This window comes from Populus euphratica, unplaced genomic scaffold (assembly GCF_000495115.2).
Source record: "Populus euphratica unplaced genomic scaffold, PopEup_1.0 scaffold153.1, whole genome shotgun sequence".
Taxonomy (NCBI): domain Eukaryota; kingdom Viridiplantae; phylum Streptophyta; class Magnoliopsida; order Malpighiales; family Salicaceae; genus Populus; species Populus euphratica.
The window spans coordinates 132,343-150,826 of NW_011499953.1; the positions used below are offsets into that span (position 1 = coordinate 132,343).

General features: G+C 34.8%; 4 protein-coding genes and 2 long non-coding RNA genes across 7 annotated transcripts in view; 3 read left to right on the forward strand and 3 right to left on the reverse strand.

Moving 5' to 3' along the window:
• Positions 1–6,444: 6,444 nt before the first annotated feature.
• Positions 6,445–9,676, forward strand: LOC105138123 (tryptophan synthase alpha chain-like). Its single transcript, XM_011044132.1, has 9 exons — positions 6,445–6,905; positions 7,412–7,558; positions 7,631–7,696; positions 7,984–8,092; positions 8,278–8,354; positions 8,824–8,901; positions 9,063–9,140; positions 9,277–9,336; positions 9,443–9,676. The coding sequence occupies exons 1-9, from the start codon at positions 6,723–6,725 to the stop codon at positions 9,575–9,577; spliced, it is 933 nt and encodes a 310-aa protein (XP_011042434.1). The 5' UTR covers positions 6,445–6,722; the 3' UTR covers positions 9,578–9,676.
• Positions 9,677–10,570: 894 nt separating this feature from the next.
• LOC105138126 (vacuolar ATPase subunit F family protein) lies at positions 10,571–13,489 on the reverse strand. Its single transcript, XM_011044133.1, has 5 exons — positions 13,233–13,489; positions 13,001–13,084; positions 12,838–12,919; positions 11,724–11,806; positions 10,571–11,050 (listed from the first exon to the last, which is right to left on the reverse strand). Exons 2-5 carry the CDS (start codon positions 13,061–13,063, stop codon positions 10,886–10,888), a joined length of 393 nt encoding a protein of 130 aa, XP_011042435.1. The 5' UTR covers positions 13,064–13,084; positions 13,233–13,489; the 3' UTR covers positions 10,571–10,885.
• Positions 12,283–12,576, reverse strand: LOC105138125 (uncharacterized). The gene is made up of 2 exons (XR_844717.1): positions 12,501–12,576; positions 12,283–12,459 (listed from the first exon to the last, which is right to left on the reverse strand). It is a non-coding gene; the product is annotated as an uncharacterized LOC105138125 (long non-coding RNA).
• Positions 12,395–12,721, forward strand: LOC105138124 (uncharacterized). The gene is made up of 2 exons (XR_844716.1): positions 12,395–12,453; positions 12,495–12,721. It is a non-coding gene; the product is annotated as an uncharacterized LOC105138124 (long non-coding RNA).
• A 701-nt stretch (positions 13,490–14,190) lies between the features above and the next one.
• LOC105138128 (light-inducible protein CPRF2) lies at positions 14,191–17,734 on the forward strand. The gene is made up of 6 exons (XM_011044137.1): positions 14,191–14,745; positions 14,824–14,917; positions 15,573–15,783; positions 16,143–16,218; positions 16,309–16,434; positions 16,959–17,734. The coding sequence occupies exons 1-6, from the start codon at positions 14,377–14,379 to the stop codon at positions 17,412–17,414; spliced, it is 1,332 nt and encodes a 443-aa protein (XP_011042439.1). The 5' UTR covers positions 14,191–14,376; the 3' UTR covers positions 17,415–17,734.
• LOC105138127 (histone acetyltransferase GCN5-like) overlaps positions 17,591–18,484 on the reverse strand; it is a 7,707-nt gene continuing 6,813 nt past the window's right edge. The window contains exon 13 of one of the 2 annotated variants that reach the window (XM_011044134.1): positions 17,591–18,455. In XM_011044134.1, the coding sequence (XP_011042436.1) occupies positions 18,323–18,455 (133 nt within the window). In that variant the 3' untranslated portion in view covers positions 17,591–18,322. The remainder of the gene's footprint in view (positions 18,456–18,484) is intronic. The other variant, XM_011044135.1, reaches the window with a different exon arrangement.

The window sequence follows — 18,484 nt, forward strand, 5'->3', positions numbered from 1 at the left end:
AAATAATTTTATAGAAAATAAATTAAAATAAATTATAAAATTTAATTTTTAATAAATAAATTTGATGTTAAATAATGAAAATAAAAAAAATCAATTAAAAATTATAAAAAAATAACTCGAGTCAACCATTTAAACCCACGACTTGAATCATGATACTAGGATAATCTAATAAAAAAAAATTGAAACAAATTATGAAGATCAATCTCCAATAAACCTAATATTGAAGATGTACTTGAAATTAAAAAATATAAAACAATTCAAGTAAGCTCGGGCTAATCTGTTAAATATGTGATTCAAGTTATGAGATGAGAATAAACTCATAAAAAGCAAATCAAAATAAATTATAAAATTTAATCTTAAATTAAATCAGTATCTAAAAATAAAATTAAATAAAAAATATAGTTAATTATCGTAGTTCAGATTATAAAATTAAGATAATCTCGTAAAAAATAAATTAAAAAAATTATAAACTTCATTCTTAATAAATAATATTAAAAGATATAATTCAAATTAAAAAAAAAAAACAAAATTATTATTCAAATGAATAGTGTCTTGTAATAAGAGAAAAATAAAATCTTCTTTTCTTTTGGTTTTACTTTTTGGTTAATATTTCTTACATGATATCTAAAATAAAACGCGCACGCATTTAAGGCTGAATTTGGGATCAAGGTTTCAACGCAATCGCAACCTCAACCATAGTGCCTAAATTCAATAAATTGTTAGCGTAAAACTCTACCCGTATAAAACAGCACAAATATTTAAAGGTTGACCCATGACGAGGAGGTTTTGAATCCAGTCATCGCCTGTTCTTTTTTTTAAAAAAAAAATAATTACAGTCATCAAACATGACTTGATTTGGTAAGTTAGTCTTCTAATTCGAGGTATAATTTGGATTGAATTTATTTGAATGATTTGGTGGGATAACTTGCAACCTATTTTATTCAATCAAATCGCAATAAGACCTGATCATGTCAATATTATCTACAATGATGTTATTTTAAAATCAATTTGGACTAATTTATTTACCCTGAGATTATTAAAAATATTTTTTTAACACAATATATAATATATAATATAAACTTGGATAATAAATTTAAATTACAAAATTATAAATAAAATATTGTAATTAATTATATATTAATAATTACTAGTAAATAATAATATAAAACAATTAAAATAAAAAAAAATAAACAATATAAACATCCATCCAACTTAAAATATATAATTCAAATAAAAATTTATATATAATTTAAATAATTTAACAATACAAATGATATAATTATCTCCATCCTCCATGGAATTTCATTCACTAAAAATTAAGGAAGAGAGATGACGTTTGCAGCAATCAAGTAGGAACTTCAACGCATACTCATTAATTCAGAGAGCAAATACAAAAAAAATGAAGCACGATGACAACCGAAACTAATCTGCTTGCTAACACCCACAGTTTCATTACAATGAACAGGAAACAAGCTCCCAACCGAAACAAAAGAAGTGGACGGGATCGCAAATGAAGTTCCAGAACAAAGAATGCCGCATCCTAGTGATTTTTTCTTAACACCCAACAAGATTAATCTTTTGGAGAAGAATACATACGCACAAAACAGGTTAAACGCCATAATAGAAAAGTCATACATAATCTTAATAAAAAATGATAATCTGGCTTAGAACTCTAGAGAGAGAGAGAAAAGAAAACAAGAAGTGCAACAGTCCAAAACTCGGAACTTCAACATCAAGCATCCAAGCATAGAAAAAGGCTGAAAAGTTGTTAAAAGAAGTACCTGAACTCAGAAAACAAGAAAGAAAAGAGATTTTTTTTTTAAAAAAAGTCCCAAATTCTAGAGGATGGATCACAAGCCAGGTTGAAAAAAAAAACACATCATAACAGAAGCTTGAACCTCCGTGGAGAGTGGAGAATGAAATTAAACCACTGTGAAAACAACTACGCTGCTGCCTGCTGGTGTTAGTCTGCAGAATTTGAGAATTGAGATTTTGGCAAAGGGAAAAGGGGATAATGGGGGGTGGGGATTGTGAGTGTGGGTGTGGGTGGAGTGTCGGGGCCGAGGGAGTCAGGGACAGACTCACGTTCAAGGAGGCAGCAATTTTTTGAACTTTTGGCAAACTCGGTAAATCGGTCCGGTTTTATCTATTTTAACGAGTTTAATTGATTTTAAGCGAGTTTGTTAAGTTTTTAATCTAATTTTATATGTTTTAATTCATAAAATTATATAATTTTACAGATTAAAATATATTTTTAATAATAATAATTAATCTATATTCTAAGTCTTGCCTTGAATGGGGTTAGAACCCAAAGCGAGTTTGGTAATCATGATTTCAACAGTTGATTATTTTCATCTATAAAACATTGAAGACAAAGAATGTTGAAACAAATCTAGTTAAAATAACGTTTGTTTCTTATAAAATATTTTAATACTAAAATATTTTTTTATAATTTTTTTATAAATATTGTTTTATAATATTTAGCATCTCAAGATGTAAAAAATGAAATATAATGATATTATAATAATAACATGTTATATATAAAGATGAATTATTGATGATAATTATTTTTTATAATAATAATAATAAAAATAAAAATAGTTGAGTAAATGCAGCAAGAGCAATAAAGTGATAGGTGAGGTGGTAATGTAAAAAATGATAACAGTAATAATGATATGGTGGCAATGAAGGAAATTAGGTTAATTTGATAATATTATAAATAAATTATTATTTTAAAAATATTTATATTATATTTGTTTCACGAAAAACATACTTATGTGAAATATCATTTTAATGTTTGATTCATTTAGAAAAAATAATTAATAAAAAATATTTTATAATAAAAAAATATTTCAAACACATGAAAACAACTTTTATTTCTCGAGAGATAAAAATATTTTACATAATTATCTTTTTCATCAGCACTTCATCTTACCACTACCTTAATTTCTATCCTTCTCCTTTCATCACATCACACACACGTGTGTGTGTGATGGAAAAAAAAAAAACACCAAAAATAACAGGAGATTTTATTAAATTTTGAGAAGCCTAGAACTAGCCTAGGAAACCATTGAATGCCCTAAAATACACGTCTCGTGAAACATGTATGGGCTTAGCCCCAACCCCAATATGCCTACCCTTGGAAAAAACTTAAAGTTATGGGCTTGGTCTAGGAGAAGAGTTCAATACCATGAATTCAATTTAAAAAAATAGTCCACTCAACATAAAATTGAATTATACTCTCAATATTTTACAAACAACCGATATAAATATTTTACATAACTATCTTTTTCATCAGAACTTCATCTTACCACTACTTAATTTCTATCCTTCTCCTTTTATATATATATATATATATATATATATCTTAATTAAAGTTATGGGCTCGGTCTAGGAGAATAATTCAATGCCATGAATTCAATTTAAAATAATAGTCCAGCTTTTGCGAGCTAAACGTAAAATTGAATTATACTCTCACTATTTTACAAACACTTGTTGTATTTTTATTAATATTAATATTATATAAGAAACATATTATAAAAAAATTTAAATAACTTATCAAATTTTTATCACATTAATATTTTATGTAAAAAATATTTTATTTTTTATTAATATACATATTAAATATATTTTTAATCGTCAATGCTACTTGAATAAAAATACACTTTAGTCTTTCATCTGCTTAAAAAAAAATGATTTGTAGGCTATAGAGAGATCATAAGCCATTCAAACTTCAAATTTATAATTTCTATTATTTAATGCATGTTTGTTTTTTTAGTTTTTTTAAATATCATTATCTTCTCTATATATATAAAAAAAAAACTCACTTAAATATCAAAAAATTTCTAAATTTATCAGATAAGATTCTTTGCATGTGCTTATTGTTGATAATCTAAACTCACCAAACACCAACCTTTTTTTGAATAGAAAGAATATTAGAGTTAAGAATTTAAATAATTATATGAGATATAAACTTTACCCAAACTACTTATATTTTTTGAAATATTATCATATATACGACCAAAACAATGAAACATGGTAAAATATTCTTTTTATCTAAAAAAAAGTTATTTTACATCAAACAGAGAATTTTTTTACAAAATAAACAAAGATTGAAAGCTAATTATAAAATATTTTACATTAACCAAAAAAATTCTGAAAAATATTTTTAATTTTTTTTAGAAATATAAAACAACACGGTGCACTAGAAACCACTCATGAATTGAATTTCTAACCATGGCAATGCTTAGCGTAACCTCTGAAAAAATAAATTCTAGCAACATGCTGCCACTGAAAAAAAAAAACAGCACGACCCTTGAACCTCATTCGCTGTTTCTCACTCGCTATTGCTGTTTATGTTCTAAACGAATCAGATCCCACCAACCCCTACTCCAGAGGTATCATGCCTTGGATAAGATTAAGTCCATGTAATTACTCCCTGTAAAACATGGATCATGTACATGCATATACACTAAAGAATCTCATCAACAATCCTCAAATACATGCACATACACTTCATTTGAAGAATTCATTGAGATATGCAAACGTCACCTCCTTCACCCCTACCGAACATCACTCATCACACCAATGAGGATACATTCTTATTATAAGATTTCAAAAAAACAAATTAAAAAAAAATGTTTAGTATTGAAATAATGGTTATTTTTTAATTTTAAAAATATATTAAAAAAATATCTAAAAAAATAATGCATTAAAAAAATAAAATAATCTTTCTTTCTCTTTCTTGCCTGAGACCGGGCTTCAGAGCCTATCCTCCTTCACCTCTTTCATGAATTGGAGGGCCTAGTCCGTCCAACCAACGGGATCCTTTTCTTCGGCTTATAACAAACGCTCTTGGAGGCGTTTACGGCCTGTTTCGGCTATTTGATGGACGAACAAGGACTGTGGACCAATCCAATTCACTGACTCTCCCCTTAGCAAGGTCCCTTCGCATATGGGCTTTATATTCTCTATAGCGTCAACCATAAGTTTTATTACATCGCGTTCAGTTCGAGCCCCCTCAAGGGAAAGCAATCCAATGCTGTGTCAAGTGCGCTACTGCTTTCTTACCTTCACAAGCCAAAGATGCGTTGTAGATGAGTCGGTTCGATCGCCCCATATATAAACGGTTTTTTAATGGCCGTTTCTTTTCCCGTCCCCCCGCCCCGGCATAGCGCTTCGCTTCCGGTTCTTCGAAAGAACCAGAAGCGCCCCTTGTTTCAAAGAGAGGAGGACGGGTTATTCACATTTCATTTGATGGTCAGAGTCGCTTTTGGCCTCTGGGCACGTCTACACCGCATGAGTTCACCGGGGATCCTTATTGACCTTCCCTCGGGTTGGTATGCTTGTGTGTCAAGCAATCCTGCTTCGGTAGCAGACTTCGGTCAAGCTGCCATATTTTATTTCATTTTTTTTCTCCGGATCAAAGCATGTATCAAAGGGCCTTGGATTGCCCCATCAACGACAGACCGTCAGATTTCTTCAAGGTGAGTCGTGGACTCAGGTGTAATTTAACCAGCTCGGAAATAGTCGCTTCTCGCCTTTACTGAATAGCCTTGCTAAGGAATAGCCCTATCTACTCCACACCGAACACAAACCCAATCTGAATCTTGAGATTTCACTTTGCGTGAGATCTGCCCGACTTGCGCCCCATCCTTTTACCCTGCTTGCTGGCTGGAACTTTTTAGAACTTGCCTGCTCGCTTTCCTAAGAGGTATAATTTTTTTTTAATTTTCAACCAATACAATATTAAATACTAAATACAATCTAAAAATATATTTGCATGCATAGTTATCTATTTCAAAAATACACACACCAATAAATATTCACATTCATAACATAAATCTGATTTAAATTAGATTTTAAGTTGAACAAAAAAAATGAACTAGTATTGTGTTTTAAAAATATTTTTAAAAATAATTTAAATTTTTTATTTTAAATTAATATATTTTTTTTATTTTTAAATTATCTTAATATACTAATTTAATCTAAAAATATATTTGCATGCATAGTTATCTATAAAATCTAACCTTAACTTTTAAGGGCAAGAAATAAGATAAACTAGATATTTCAAGAATACACACACCAATAAATATTCACATTCATAACATAAATCTGATTTAAATTAGATTTTAAGTTGAACAAAAAAAATGAACCTAGTAGGTTTAGTATTGTGTTTTAAAAATATTTTTAAAAATAATTTAAATTTTTTATTTTAAATTAATATATTTTTTTTATTTTTAAATTATCTTAATATACTAATTTAAAAAATAAAAATATTATTAATATTTTTTTTAAATAATTTTTTTTTAAAAATAATCATAACCACGTTCCTACCTTCCTAGACACTTCCCTTCCGAACATGCTTGTATAGTCACCACAGCTGTGATTTGTACCTGGACTGAACCGAGCCTTAACCACTGATCGAACCTTTCCTTTTTTGGGCCACATTGTGTATCATTGTCGAATAACTAGTTGTCACGTTATCTGAGGATTTGAACAAGACCTGATACTCTTCGAGGTTTCCGATAACCCAATGTGAACAAGGAGCGCCGGTACCTACCTATATATCTTAACAAAATCGAACCTCTATTCACTATCCAAAACTAACCCTTACTAAAAAAAACTAGAAAAGCCATATCAAAGTACAGCCCCTTAGGCGCGCCCGCCGGCACGCCAAACCTTTTGTGTCAAAATAGCCCTCTTGCTGTGCAGTGTGAGTAATGGCTGTTACCCTGAAATCAACCCCTTCCTTCTTCCAACTGAAGAAACCGGAGACCCATTTCATCGTTCGTAATAAACCCCCTATCGTTTCAACCAGAAGGTTCGCGCCAATGGCGTCTCTCTCTGCAACCCGAAGTCTTGGTATAGGAGAAACATTCTCCAATCTCAAGAAACAAGGCAAAGTAGGTACCGCTCCCATAGTAAATTTTTGTTATATGAGGGTTTTGTCTTGATAGTTATATATATATATATATATATATATATATATATATATATATATATATATTATTTGAGTAGATTGATTTTGCTTGACATGTTGAATGAGGTTTGACTTGGAGATTATTTGCAGTTTTGGCAATTTACTCCATTAGCGGAGATTAAAGTTGCACAGAGGATTCTGTGTGTTAGTATCCCTGTTGAATCAAATATTTCTACTGATTTCTGTGTTAGCCATGTCATAAGTAAAGATGGGAGACTAGAGGAGCTCATTTGTGTTATCAATTGATAATATTAGAAGATGAAACAACTTTTTACATAGGTTGGATTGAATTATTTGTGGGGTTCGGGTTGCGAGGAGGGCATTGGATTAAGAGTTTTGGTCTGGAAATTTATTTGGATGGGGGAAGCTGGTGAGAGGAATAATTCATTTCTCATAATGTTGTTCTGATAAGCATGCCTGTGTGTGAAGGTGGCGCTCATTCCATACATCACAGCCGGTGATCCTGATCTTTCAACAACGGCAGAAGCCTTGAAGCTGTTGGACGCCTGTGGATGTGACATAATTGAACTGGGTGTTCCTTACTCTGATCCTTTGGCAGATGGTCCAGTTATCCAGGTATGATTATAAAGTGGTTGCTGGTTGGATGAATTTTCATATCCATTTGTTTATCGGAGTCTCTTGATTTAGGCTGCAGCTACACGCTCCTTGGCTAGAGGGACCAATTTCGAAGCAATCACATCAATGTTAAAGGAGGTAAGGCCATTATACTACGATGCTATACTTCTACCATGCTGAGACAGAGATAGAATTGGTGGATTGGGGACTCTATTGAAACATTTTTGAAACTGCACAATTCCTTTCGTCATGCTATTAACTGCTTAGATTGCATTTAAGCATAGTTTGCATGAGCATAAGGTCATAGGTAAGTGAAGACGTGACTGCCCATATAATAAGCATAAGGTATCCCTATTTACAACTTTGTTGCCATTTTCTTTTATCATTTGAATTTCCTTGTATTGATTCAACTGTTGACTGCACAGGTGGTTCCCCAAGTATCGTGTCCAATTGCATTATTTACATATTACAATCCAATTCTAAAGCGTGGAATTGAGGAGTTTATGTCCACTGTAAATGACATCGGCGTGCATGGTAAATGGAAGGTTTATTTTGCAGCACCTAACTGCCTAGTTTAATGATCTTTATCATGCCTGAATGATGTGGGAAAAGAGGATCACTGTGCGCATTACTAGTTTTTTTTTTCTGTTTTTTTTTTTTTGAGAGCTGTGGGTGATGTACAGCATTATTATATGCATAAACTTATACTGGTTTTGCAGCACTTGTGGTCCCAGATGTTCCTCTGGAGGAGACTCAAGTTCTGAGGAAGGAAGCTGTCAAGAATGGGCTTGAACTGGTCTGTCTCACTTCATATTTCGGGATGATGTATTTCCATTTTGTCTATTAATATTGCGTGTCCCTAAGGAGTTGATATAAAAACACTTCATTTCCTTTTGCTTTGCTAAAAAATCTGAAAACATGTATACTAGTGGCAATTGATTGTGGAGTTGGTGATGGTGTTATAAAAAGAAAAAGGACCCTTTCTTTGCTTTTCTTTTTGGAAAACATAAGTTGTTTGTGATGTATTATTGATCTAAATCAACACCTTTACCTCATTGTTATTATGTTGATGGTGTCTGCTGGTTTTCATTAAAAAAATATTTTTGGTTGTGTGATAATTGAAGCAGGGTACCTTTCGGTGGTGAGTATTGGTTTTCCTGCATTTTACCTTTTGAATTGTCAAGCTTAGATGTAGAGTGGCTCGTGAAAGATAAGCATCTACCATGTGTTCACTGCATCTTACTTTGCACCTTGGTGATGCACAGGTACTTCTTACAACACCCACTACTCCAACAGAACGAATGAAAGCCATCGTTGAAGCGGCAGATGGATTTGTGTATCTTGTAAGAGCACTTTGGGAGTTAATTAATCTTTTGTCTTAATCTTAGTTGAGTTCTGATATGAACAAAGATGAAGTACTCAATGGTTTGCCATCTTTTTTGACATCTCCATGTCTTCTGAATGGCTATTTTTTGTGACATTTCCATTTTTTCATTAATTATAGGTAAGCTCAGTTGGAGTTACTGGTACTCGTGCTTCTGTAAGCGACAGAGTTCAAACCCTTCTCCAGGATATTAAAGAGGTTTGCCTTTATAATCAGATTTCTTTCACAGGGCCCTCTATTGATAGGTGGCATTGAGACAATTATTGACTCCTTCAGGATGTCTTTTAGTAAATGGCATTACACATCCCTCATTTCAATCTTCTTTTTATGACAGACAACAACCAAACCGGTAGCTGTTGGCTTTGGCATATCAAAACCAGAGCATGTCAAGCAGGTTTGTCTTCAAAACCTGTAGCTGTTGGCTTTGGCATAATGTAACTTTGATGCCTATAGATTGTCTTAATGCCGTGTTAGTTTGGAATTTCTTTCTTTTGTAACAGGTAGCAGGATGGGGTGCTGATGGTGTCATTGTTGGTAGTGCGATGGTGAAGTTGTTGGGTGAAGCAAAATCTCCTGATGAAGGATTGAAGGAACTAGAGAGTTTCACAAAATCTTTGAAAGCTGCGCTTCCCTGAACACAATCTTTTTGGGATGAAATGATAGCTTGTAACTCGTATTTTCAACAGCGATATGCATTGAAATTGAATAAAAATGAATCATGTTGTTTACTAGCATGGACGTTTCCAGTGTCTTCAACATCTCAGGCACTTTATATAAGTTACTGCACTGCTGAGTTATAAGGATCTCAGCTTTGGCTTTCATCCGGCTGCATTGCCATCAGACAATATGAATTAGACAAAAAATTGTCATTTTGTGTCTTCGGGGAGGGTAGGGCTATGGCCACCATTGATAGAAAATCTGGCAGTGTACAAGTTGCTTTTCACGTTACATCTGGTTTATTTGAATATTTTGCATGCCAATATAGCGTCAGAATGTAGTGGCGCAGATCTGAATTCATCGTAGGATTGATCTACATTTCAAACTGCCTCTTCAACATTTCCATTCCTTCATTACAATCCATCTAAGCCCATTTCATTCTTCTAGCATAAGCGTGTGCTTAGAAGACCTGTGCACCCAGAGCTCTGATGTCAGTGCAGGCAGAAAGAGCCTAACAGAGGGCGAAACATTCAGCTTCATCCTATGAAATCTCTTTTGGATGGAAGTTCATCAATTCATGCCGTCAAAAGTTCAGAACATCACATTTCGGTTTGACATCAATTCCGAGCAATAGTATTATTCCAGAAGTCAGGTTTAAGTGTTCCATGGTATACAAGGAAATGAATGCACACTTAGATAGCAAGCTAGCCGAGTCCTCAGTCGATAGGACGGAGACCAAATATAGGCATTTTGTTCAGGACTAGTTAAGTCGAGTCACGACGCTCCAAACTAGCAAAGCGTATCCGCGTGCGACCGTACTTTCTGGCTCAAAGTTTGGGGTCTTTCCTAAAAGAAAACAAGATAGCCCCCCTCAAACCAAGAGTTGGTGTCACCTTACGAAATCCGACGTGGCAAGTCTCAAGCTACAAAAGACTAGCTGCAAACTTTGCAATGGTAAAAAAGGGCCAACAGATACCAACTGCTTGCAAATATTTATATTTCAAGTCATTTCAGTCTGGGTTTGCCACAACATACCGCGAGTTGAAGAACATTAAGCAAAGGGATTCAATTATGTAGCATAATCAAAGCTGTTCCATGTCACTCCTAAGAATGATTTATTATAAGTATTCCATCAAAACACCCCCAAATTGCAATTACAATATACTGATCAAAACAGGAAGAGAAGCGACTAAATCAAGCAGTAAAAGAGAGCTACCCACAATATACAGCTGGGGGAGGACGATAAAGCACTGAACAAACAATGAGCATAAGCTTCATGTCTCTGCTCAACGCCTTCCAGATGCCACTGATTCTGCAGAAAAGAGGTACTTCACTCTTGAAAGAACTGAATCCTGTGTTGGGTCATAAGGATGGTCTTTCGAAGGAATCTCCAAAATCGCTGGAACTGGCTTGTTGTAGCTATCAACCAAAAATCTTATCATGTTTGCAACCTGAAAAACAGAGGATGAAAAGGTTACCTTTTAATTAAAAATTCCCAAAGCAAATCAAGTGCAAGGGAAAAAAAATGCTGATTTTGTGTGTGTGTGTGTGTGTGTGTGTGGCAGAGAGAGAGAGAGAAATCAAATAACTAATTCAATGAAGGGGGTAAAGAGCAGTGAAATTGAAAAACAATGCTGAATCTACAATGGTGCAGTGCCCAGAACAGATGTGGAACTAAGTGAGCTATGCATTATAGCACCACCCCAAACAGGGTATTGCATATTTGATCAAAATTTCATTTGTGTTCTTTAAGCGTCCACATATTCACTACATGTGAAGACATAACTACTCCAACCTAATACCAGATTAGCACCAACAATTTAATCGATGTAGTCCTTGACAATTGTCAAAGACTTACGGTTCCTCTATGCATAATAACTGGAAAAGATGGCTTTGTGAGACTATTGCTTCCATTAACATTGAACCAGAACAGGAAAGAAAGAAAGAGCTTTTATGCGACACTTATGCTTCAAATGCAAAAGACTGGAGCATCTTTTGAACTAATGAGTAGTTAAATGTTAAAGGTGACAGGTATTCAATAAAAAACAATATAATGAGCATACATATCTGTACAAAATCATGATAAATTAATTAAAATGACCATGAGTTCAAGAAACAACTTACATATTGACTTATCAACACTATGGCTATATCCTCCCTTGTCGTGAACTCTTTAAATGCATCTTCAATTTGTTTAACAGTTGTTTCTAAGAAGCATAATGAAACATTTTCATAAGCAAAGGACAATAGGATTTCTGAAAAGAATATTCACACTGAACACAACTCTCTATTTGATGGGTTAAGGAAAGAGAAAATCTGAATTTAGAACCTGTCAATAAATGTTCCAGCCTTGGAAGAGAATCCCAGGCATTATTAGCAATCAAACCAAGCATTATCATATCAAAGTTCTTTTGTAAACGGTAAGCTTTTTCATTCAGGAATGACATATAAAGTAAAGCATTAACTTGGAGCTTGAAGAGTGAGCTGCAGAGGACGATTCATTTAGACATGATGGACTTTGCTGTATTAGGGATATGACAATTTTATGTTTATGAACCTATGATTAACCACAGGCTTTCATATTGACCGTTTCCCACCCTTTTAGCAACTGGTTATGATAAGCATCCCTGCGGAGTTCATAATAAAAAATTGGGTTTTACGGTGGTCCTTCTTCTTCTTCTTCTTTGGGAGGGGGGGAATGGAGGAGTAATGTGATATGGAAGTAGAATCACTTTGAATAAAATTAGAACCAAAACAAAAGGTAGAAGAGGAAACAAAGCAGAAGGATATGACTTTGACATCAGTTTCAATAATTCACCATGAAGAAATCAAAATTTTAAAAGAATACCCTGACATTTATGTGACAAGTATATAATGATATAGTTACACCCTGACATTTATGTGACAAGTATATAATGATATAGTTACATTCAACCACAAAGATGGATTCCCTCAAAGATTTGCATCAGCCACAACAAAATCCTAGAAGCATATGGTAGTGCCTCTCCTTGCCAGATGATGAATCAGAAATTCTACGTGGTTTTGTACTTCATCTTTTAGTCAAGCAACCCCCCATACGCTTATCCATATATTTGGATTAAATTTCAAATGGGATATCCAAATCAATACAGAAAGCACCAAAGAAAATAGTTACTCATGAAACTGGAGATTGGCATAACCCATGTTCAGATAAAGATGCATTGAAAGCGAAAAGGGCATTCAAATTTCAAGAACATACTGGAATCCACGATGAGGTAATTCGTCTTTCTCCGCAAATCAACATTACCCACTCCAGCCATCAAAAGTCCAACAATCGTGTCCTACATCAAATTAACATACTTGAATTTGTTAAACATCTTTCTCTTTTTTCCTACGAAGGAAATCGATGAATCCTCTCTTACCTCATCGGCAATCATTGCGATGAGTGCAGAGTTGTTGGTCGCGATTTGAGCTCTGTTTGCCATTTAAGATGAATGATGATGCAACTACAAAACAAACAGTAAAAAAGATGCAGAGGAAAGATCCATTATCATTAATCATAATTCAGCAACCAAACATGCGCTATTATTAAATAAAATAAAATAAAAAACATCATAAGACAGTGAGAACCGCTTTGTCAATTAAAACTAGTACCTTCGGATTTGGATTAGTCTTCGAGTCAGGGCGGTTTTCTTGAATCGAATGGAATGGATCGCGATATTTGAGAGAGAGAGAGCAGGAAATTATGGTCTGAATCTGGAATTAAGATGTCAACAAGTGAGAAGACGTTATCCCACGCACCGTATTATGCTAGTACTCGATACAGCTCACCACCCGTTCTCGCTGTTTTTAATAAACGGCGTCGTGGCTTCAAGGTGCTCCGCAATGGCTAGTTTTCTTTTCTGCTACCGCAGCCTTTTAACACGCACGGATCGTGTGGTAACGTTTAAAGTGGTGTTTGGGATAAATTATTTGGTTGCAGTTTTTATTTAAAGTGTTTTTTTATTTAAAAATATATTAAAATTTAAAAATTTAAATTTATTTTTAATATAAATATATTAAAATAATTTTAAAATATAAAAATATAATTTGAAATATTTTTTTTAAATTCCTAGTTGGAACATGGCCATACACCCCTAAAACTGCAAGAAATAAGCAATTGGTTGTAATAATTTTTCATAACAAGCAATTAATTTTATTTTTCAATAAAAAATTTCAAAGCAACCAAGTTTTTTTTTTAATTTGAAGATATACACATCATAGAAAATTTCTAAATGATATTAAATAATACTTAAATGAATAAATATTCGTTAAATAAAAAAATAATTTAACTTGAGGTTTAAAATTAAGTTTAGAGTTATTTTTTTAAAATGATGATACTTTATTTTATAACAAAAGAAATAAAGATAATGAGGACTGTTTTGATTGAATAGATAAAAATAAAGTTTTATATTTTTAAATATAAAATGAGTATAATGTCTATTTTTTTTATTCTTAAACAGTAATTAAAAATTACAGTATAATAAGCTTCTCTTAAACTTTGAAATTTAGATTTAAAGATAACCAGTTTTTAATATATATATATATATATATATATATATGTTTATTCAGCATAGATTAGCTTTAAGAAATTGATCATGGCCAATTATAATATCTAAAAATGCATCATGTGATGATGATTTCCTGGCTGTTTCTGGTGGTATCAATGAACCCCTACGATAAGTAAAAGAGAGAACAAGTTTACGCGAACAAAAAATCTCGGGAGAGGATCAGCACAGAAGGAAGAAAAGAACAAACAATGAACAGTGTGTTCTCAGTCGACGATTTCTCCGACTCCTTCTGGCCGTCTCCTCCTCTGTCTCCACAATCAACAGCTCCGGCGATGAATAGAAGCGAATCGGAATGGGCGCTAGAGAAGTTTCTACTAGAAGCCTCCGCGGTCTCCGTATCCAGCGATACCAACATCGCCGCTCAATCGGCGCTTTCTCAATCGACCACGTCATCGATACCTCCTGAGAATGGTGAGGATGAGGTGGTGGAGATCACAAAGCATCCAAATCCTCATCCGCAGCGGTTGGGTCGCAATCCAACGAACCTGATTGATTCCGACCGCGCTCTTCTCAAGTCGAAGCTCTATCGCGCTTGTACTGCCGTGGCCATGTCTAGGGTATATGCATGCTGATTGAATTGTGTGCGCATGCTTTACATGTGTTTTTGATTGGTAATTTACTGAAAAAAACTGCAGGAATCCGATGCTATAAAGCCGGAAGATTTCTCTTCGTTACTGGAAGATCAAAGGCTAGCTGCTGGAAATGTTTCTTTGGGAACGCAAGCTTTTCGTAAGAATTTTGCCTGCATCTTCTTGAATTGTTTATCTTAATTGCTGATTGCTCTTAGCACGTTTGTAATAAATACTGCTTAACTGATAATTTTAAAAAAGAAAAGAACAACAAAAACTGTTAATAATATTCTTTCAAAGATCATACATACTCTTAATTTTAATTGATTGCGGTAAAAAAGCCTCTTGGATTGTAAAATGTTTGACTGGTGAGAATTGTTTGAGCTATTTGTGTTTTGGCGGATATGGTATGCACCTTTAGGAGATAAGCATGTAGTTGGAATCAAGTTCCTTGCACTTGAAGTGCGTCGTGCTAACTACATAAGCTCAGAAACTAGAATAGAGCACACCTTATATTGCATCCACAAAACCCCTGATTTGTACGATGTACATTTATCAGATAAGTTGATCAAAGTCGTGATATGCCTCTCTCTCTGTTCACTTTCATCCTTGTTGTTCCCTTGTATTCTTAATTGTTCTTCACCTAATTTCCATAAAGTCATATAAATTAGAATTGTTGCATGTGGCGCTCTCATCTTATGCAAGATATGCGTTTTAATTGCTGCAAATCTATGAACTGCACCCAGAGCGATTTCATGCTTCGTTTTTCTTATTCAGGTTGCAGCAATATTTTGTTTGACTTTTAACCATTATAGGCACTGGTCATGGCATCTCAATGGCACAAATTGGGGCAGATGGTGGATCACCTGGCATTCCAGCTTTACCCACTGCACAGAAAAAACAAGAGGTCCAAACCAGGCAAACAACCAGTGGGTCATCAAGAGAAGATTCGGATGATGATGACCTTGAAGGAGACACGGGAACCAATGAAAATAGGGATCCTACTGATGCAAAACGCGTGAGGAGGTATCTTCTTATTTGTTAATATTCTTGCTTGGTCTAAGAGGTTCCAAGGACAATTTATTGAATTTGTATTCTTTGGTCATATGCCTCCCACTTCTCCTTTTATTTTGCATTTATACAGGCAAGTATTATTTTGAGGGATTCACACATTAGTGCTTGAGTTATTGGTGAATCAAACTCTGTTTTATGATGGGAGAGAGACAGCCTCACTAAACCTGACCTAACTGCCTTCCTGGGGGATTTTGGGGTGGGAGAAGGAGTCTGTCTCTAAGTTTTGGGAATTCTCACTACATGCAAGTCATTATTGTCTCAAAAAGTAAGGCCTTTCACCAAACACTGTTGATATCTTGAAAATGACTCAGGATGCAGTCAAATCGAGAGTCAGCTAGACGCTCTAGAAGAAGAAAACAAGCACAGCTGAATGAACGTGAAACACAGGTTGCCCAATACTTTTTCTGTGGCACTCCTGTGCCTTTTAGATTATGATTCTTTATTAAATACTGAGTCTATGTATATGATATCCTATAGGTTGGTCAACTAAGGGATGAACGCTCTTCTCTGCTATCACGCTTCACTGATGTAAATCAAAAGTGTGATGCTGCTTCTGTTGATAATAGAATTTTGAAGGCTGATATTGAAACCTTAAGGGCAAAGGTAAGTCATTTGCTTCACCTATTTAGCTGCTTTGAGGATTCCTGTTGTTGTTTGAAATCGCCTAGCAATCCACTTTCAGACTCCATGCTACAAGATCATGATGTTTGAGAAAATGAAATCCTTACAAAATCATAGGATGTCTCATAGAAACTAATTGTGCCTGTGGGTGCCACATCACATCATGGAAACTTCTGTCTCCATGCAGAGCACACGAAATAGTTATGCATGTGTGGGGTGACAAACTGCATCGGGTAAAACTTTTGTCAGAGTATGCGCTCCTACAAAGTTCAAAGAGTCATAGCAACAATTTTTAAAAGGTCAGAACAAGCGATTTGCATGTGCTTTGTTCCCGGTGTTACTGTTAGTTGCCAGATAGTTTGTTAGTCATGTGTGAAGTGCATTGGTGTCCTAGTCTTAAAACAGCTCTATTTATTACATTTGTTTCCATGAACTGCTATGATTTACTCCGTTGAAGAAATTTACCAAATCTCTCAGGGGCACAGCTATTTTATTTAACTTTCCAGGTCAAGATGGTCGAAGAACAAGTTAAACGAGTGACAGGTTTGAACCCAATGCTTCTCGCAGGGTTTAACGTGCCTAGCCCTGGGATGCCATTTGTTGGTGGCCAGGTGGATGCATCTACAAATGTATCTGTACCAATGCAACCAAACCCCCACCAATTCTTTCATCAGCCAGTTCATGGTATTACCCCTGCTGCTCCACATCTCCAAAGACTAAACAACAGCTACCCTGATAACTTAGTTCCTCTTGCCACAAACCCCCAAACTGACAATGGAACCAGTAATAATGGTGGAATGGCTTCAATGAAACTCACAGCTGGTGGCCGAAGTCTGGGTGCCATGCCTTCCACGCAACAGGTGCAAAAGCAAGTTGGTGCTACTGGCGGTCCTGCTGGGGCTGTGCCTATGCGTGACCCGGGACTTCCTCATGTGTTTGGAAAGGATGGCCAAAAGAAATGAATCGGGTTTTGCCCCCGTCCATTCTGGTGGTTTTTGGGAAATGGGGCATGCAAAGTTTGTCTCGTGGTACAAACACGAGTTGAAATAATTCTGACTTTCAAGACATGCTGGGTTTTCTGCGTATAGTTTACAAATAAACCTTTTCTGCTAGTAGATCATCTTATTTTATTTTTTTCATCTAGACGCGGGACATGTTTATGCAACATAGCGTGTCAATAGGAGCATTGCTTATAACGATCTCCATTCAAGGGGCCGTTGTAATTATCCTTGCATGTTAGATTTTGAAGATGGAAGACATTTCACGATGGCATTAAAACTTATTTTCCTCATGCAAGTGTAGCAATTCCTAATTTCTTCGCTTTCCCACCCGAAAGTGGATTTCAAGTTCCCCTTCAGCAACTAGCGTCATCACAAATAGTGGAGCCGGCTCTGGGTTAAAATAAAAAAAATCAGCTTCCAGGTTGTATATTGTTATTTGGTAGAAACGATAGGATAGAATACCAAAAATATGGTAACATCATCGTTGCCATCCCTGAAAAATAGCAACAATGGTCTCAATCAACTCTCAAAAGGCCCGCCATTGATGGATGCACGCCCGCCAAACTTGGTAAAAAGTTGTGACCATCCAAACAAAGGTTCTAGAAAATAATTGGTTCCTCTTGCAGTTCTAGAACCTGACAACTGCCAAAGGCAAACCCGCTCTTCCAAATTTCTTCTGGCAATATGCTAGAACAGGTGGCATTTTGAAAGGACCCTCAAAATTTGAATAAGGAAAGGGAAAAATGAAACTAAATTTGAGCATGATTTCGCATCAAAACATGCACTATGATAAAGATGCATATTGAATCACAGAAGTGCTCGTTGCAATCCACGCAATGCGTAGGCTAAATTTAGTAAACATTGATCTCCTAAGAACTGTTCGTTGAGCACGTCATGGCAGAATTTTTGTACCAGATTGGATGCCTGACTGAACTTTGCTTTGAAAATAGGCTTCCAGCCTGCATAATGAACGTAAATATAATAAAGTTGGAACCAGGAATTTTGAGGGGGGGGGGGGGGGGTAAAAAAAA

Excerpts from the sequence above, each read along its gene's own strand:
- LOC105138123 (XM_011044132.1), top strand. The coding sequence starts at position 6,723 with ATGGCTGTTACCCTGAAATCAACCCCTTCCTTCTTCCAACTGAAGAAA. Across the intron at positions 6,906-7,411 it reads ATCTCAAGAAACAAGGCAAA|GTGGCGCTCATTCCATACAT; the intron begins GTAGGTACCGCT and ends CTGTGTGTGAAG. Across the intron at positions 8,355-8,823 it reads TCAAGAATGGGCTTGAACTG|GTACTTCTTACAACACCCAC; the intron begins GTCTGTCTCACT and ends GGTGATGCACAG.
- LOC105138126 (XM_011044133.1), bottom strand. The coding sequence starts at position 13,063 with ATGGCAAACAGAGCTCAAATCGCGACCAACAACTCTGCACTCATCGCA. Across the intron at positions 12,920-13,000 it reads TCGCAATGATTGCCGATGAG|GACACGATTGTTGGACTTTT; the intron begins GTAAGAGAGGAT and ends AATTTGATGTAG. Across the intron at positions 11,051-11,723 it reads TAGTGTTGATAAGTCAATAT|GTTGCAAACATGATAAGATT; the intron begins GTAAGTTGTTTC and ends TCTGTTTTTCAG.
- LOC105138128 (XM_011044137.1), top strand. The coding sequence starts at position 14,377 with ATGAACAGTGTGTTCTCAGTCGACGATTTCTCCGACTCCTTCTGGCCG. Across the intron at positions 14,746-14,823 it reads CTGCCGTGGCCATGTCTAGG|GAATCCGATGCTATAAAGCC; the intron begins GTATATGCATGC and ends AAAAAACTGCAG. Across the intron at positions 14,918-15,572 it reads TTTGGGAACGCAAGCTTTTC|GCACTGGTCATGGCATCTCA; the intron begins GTAAGAATTTTG and ends TAACCATTATAG.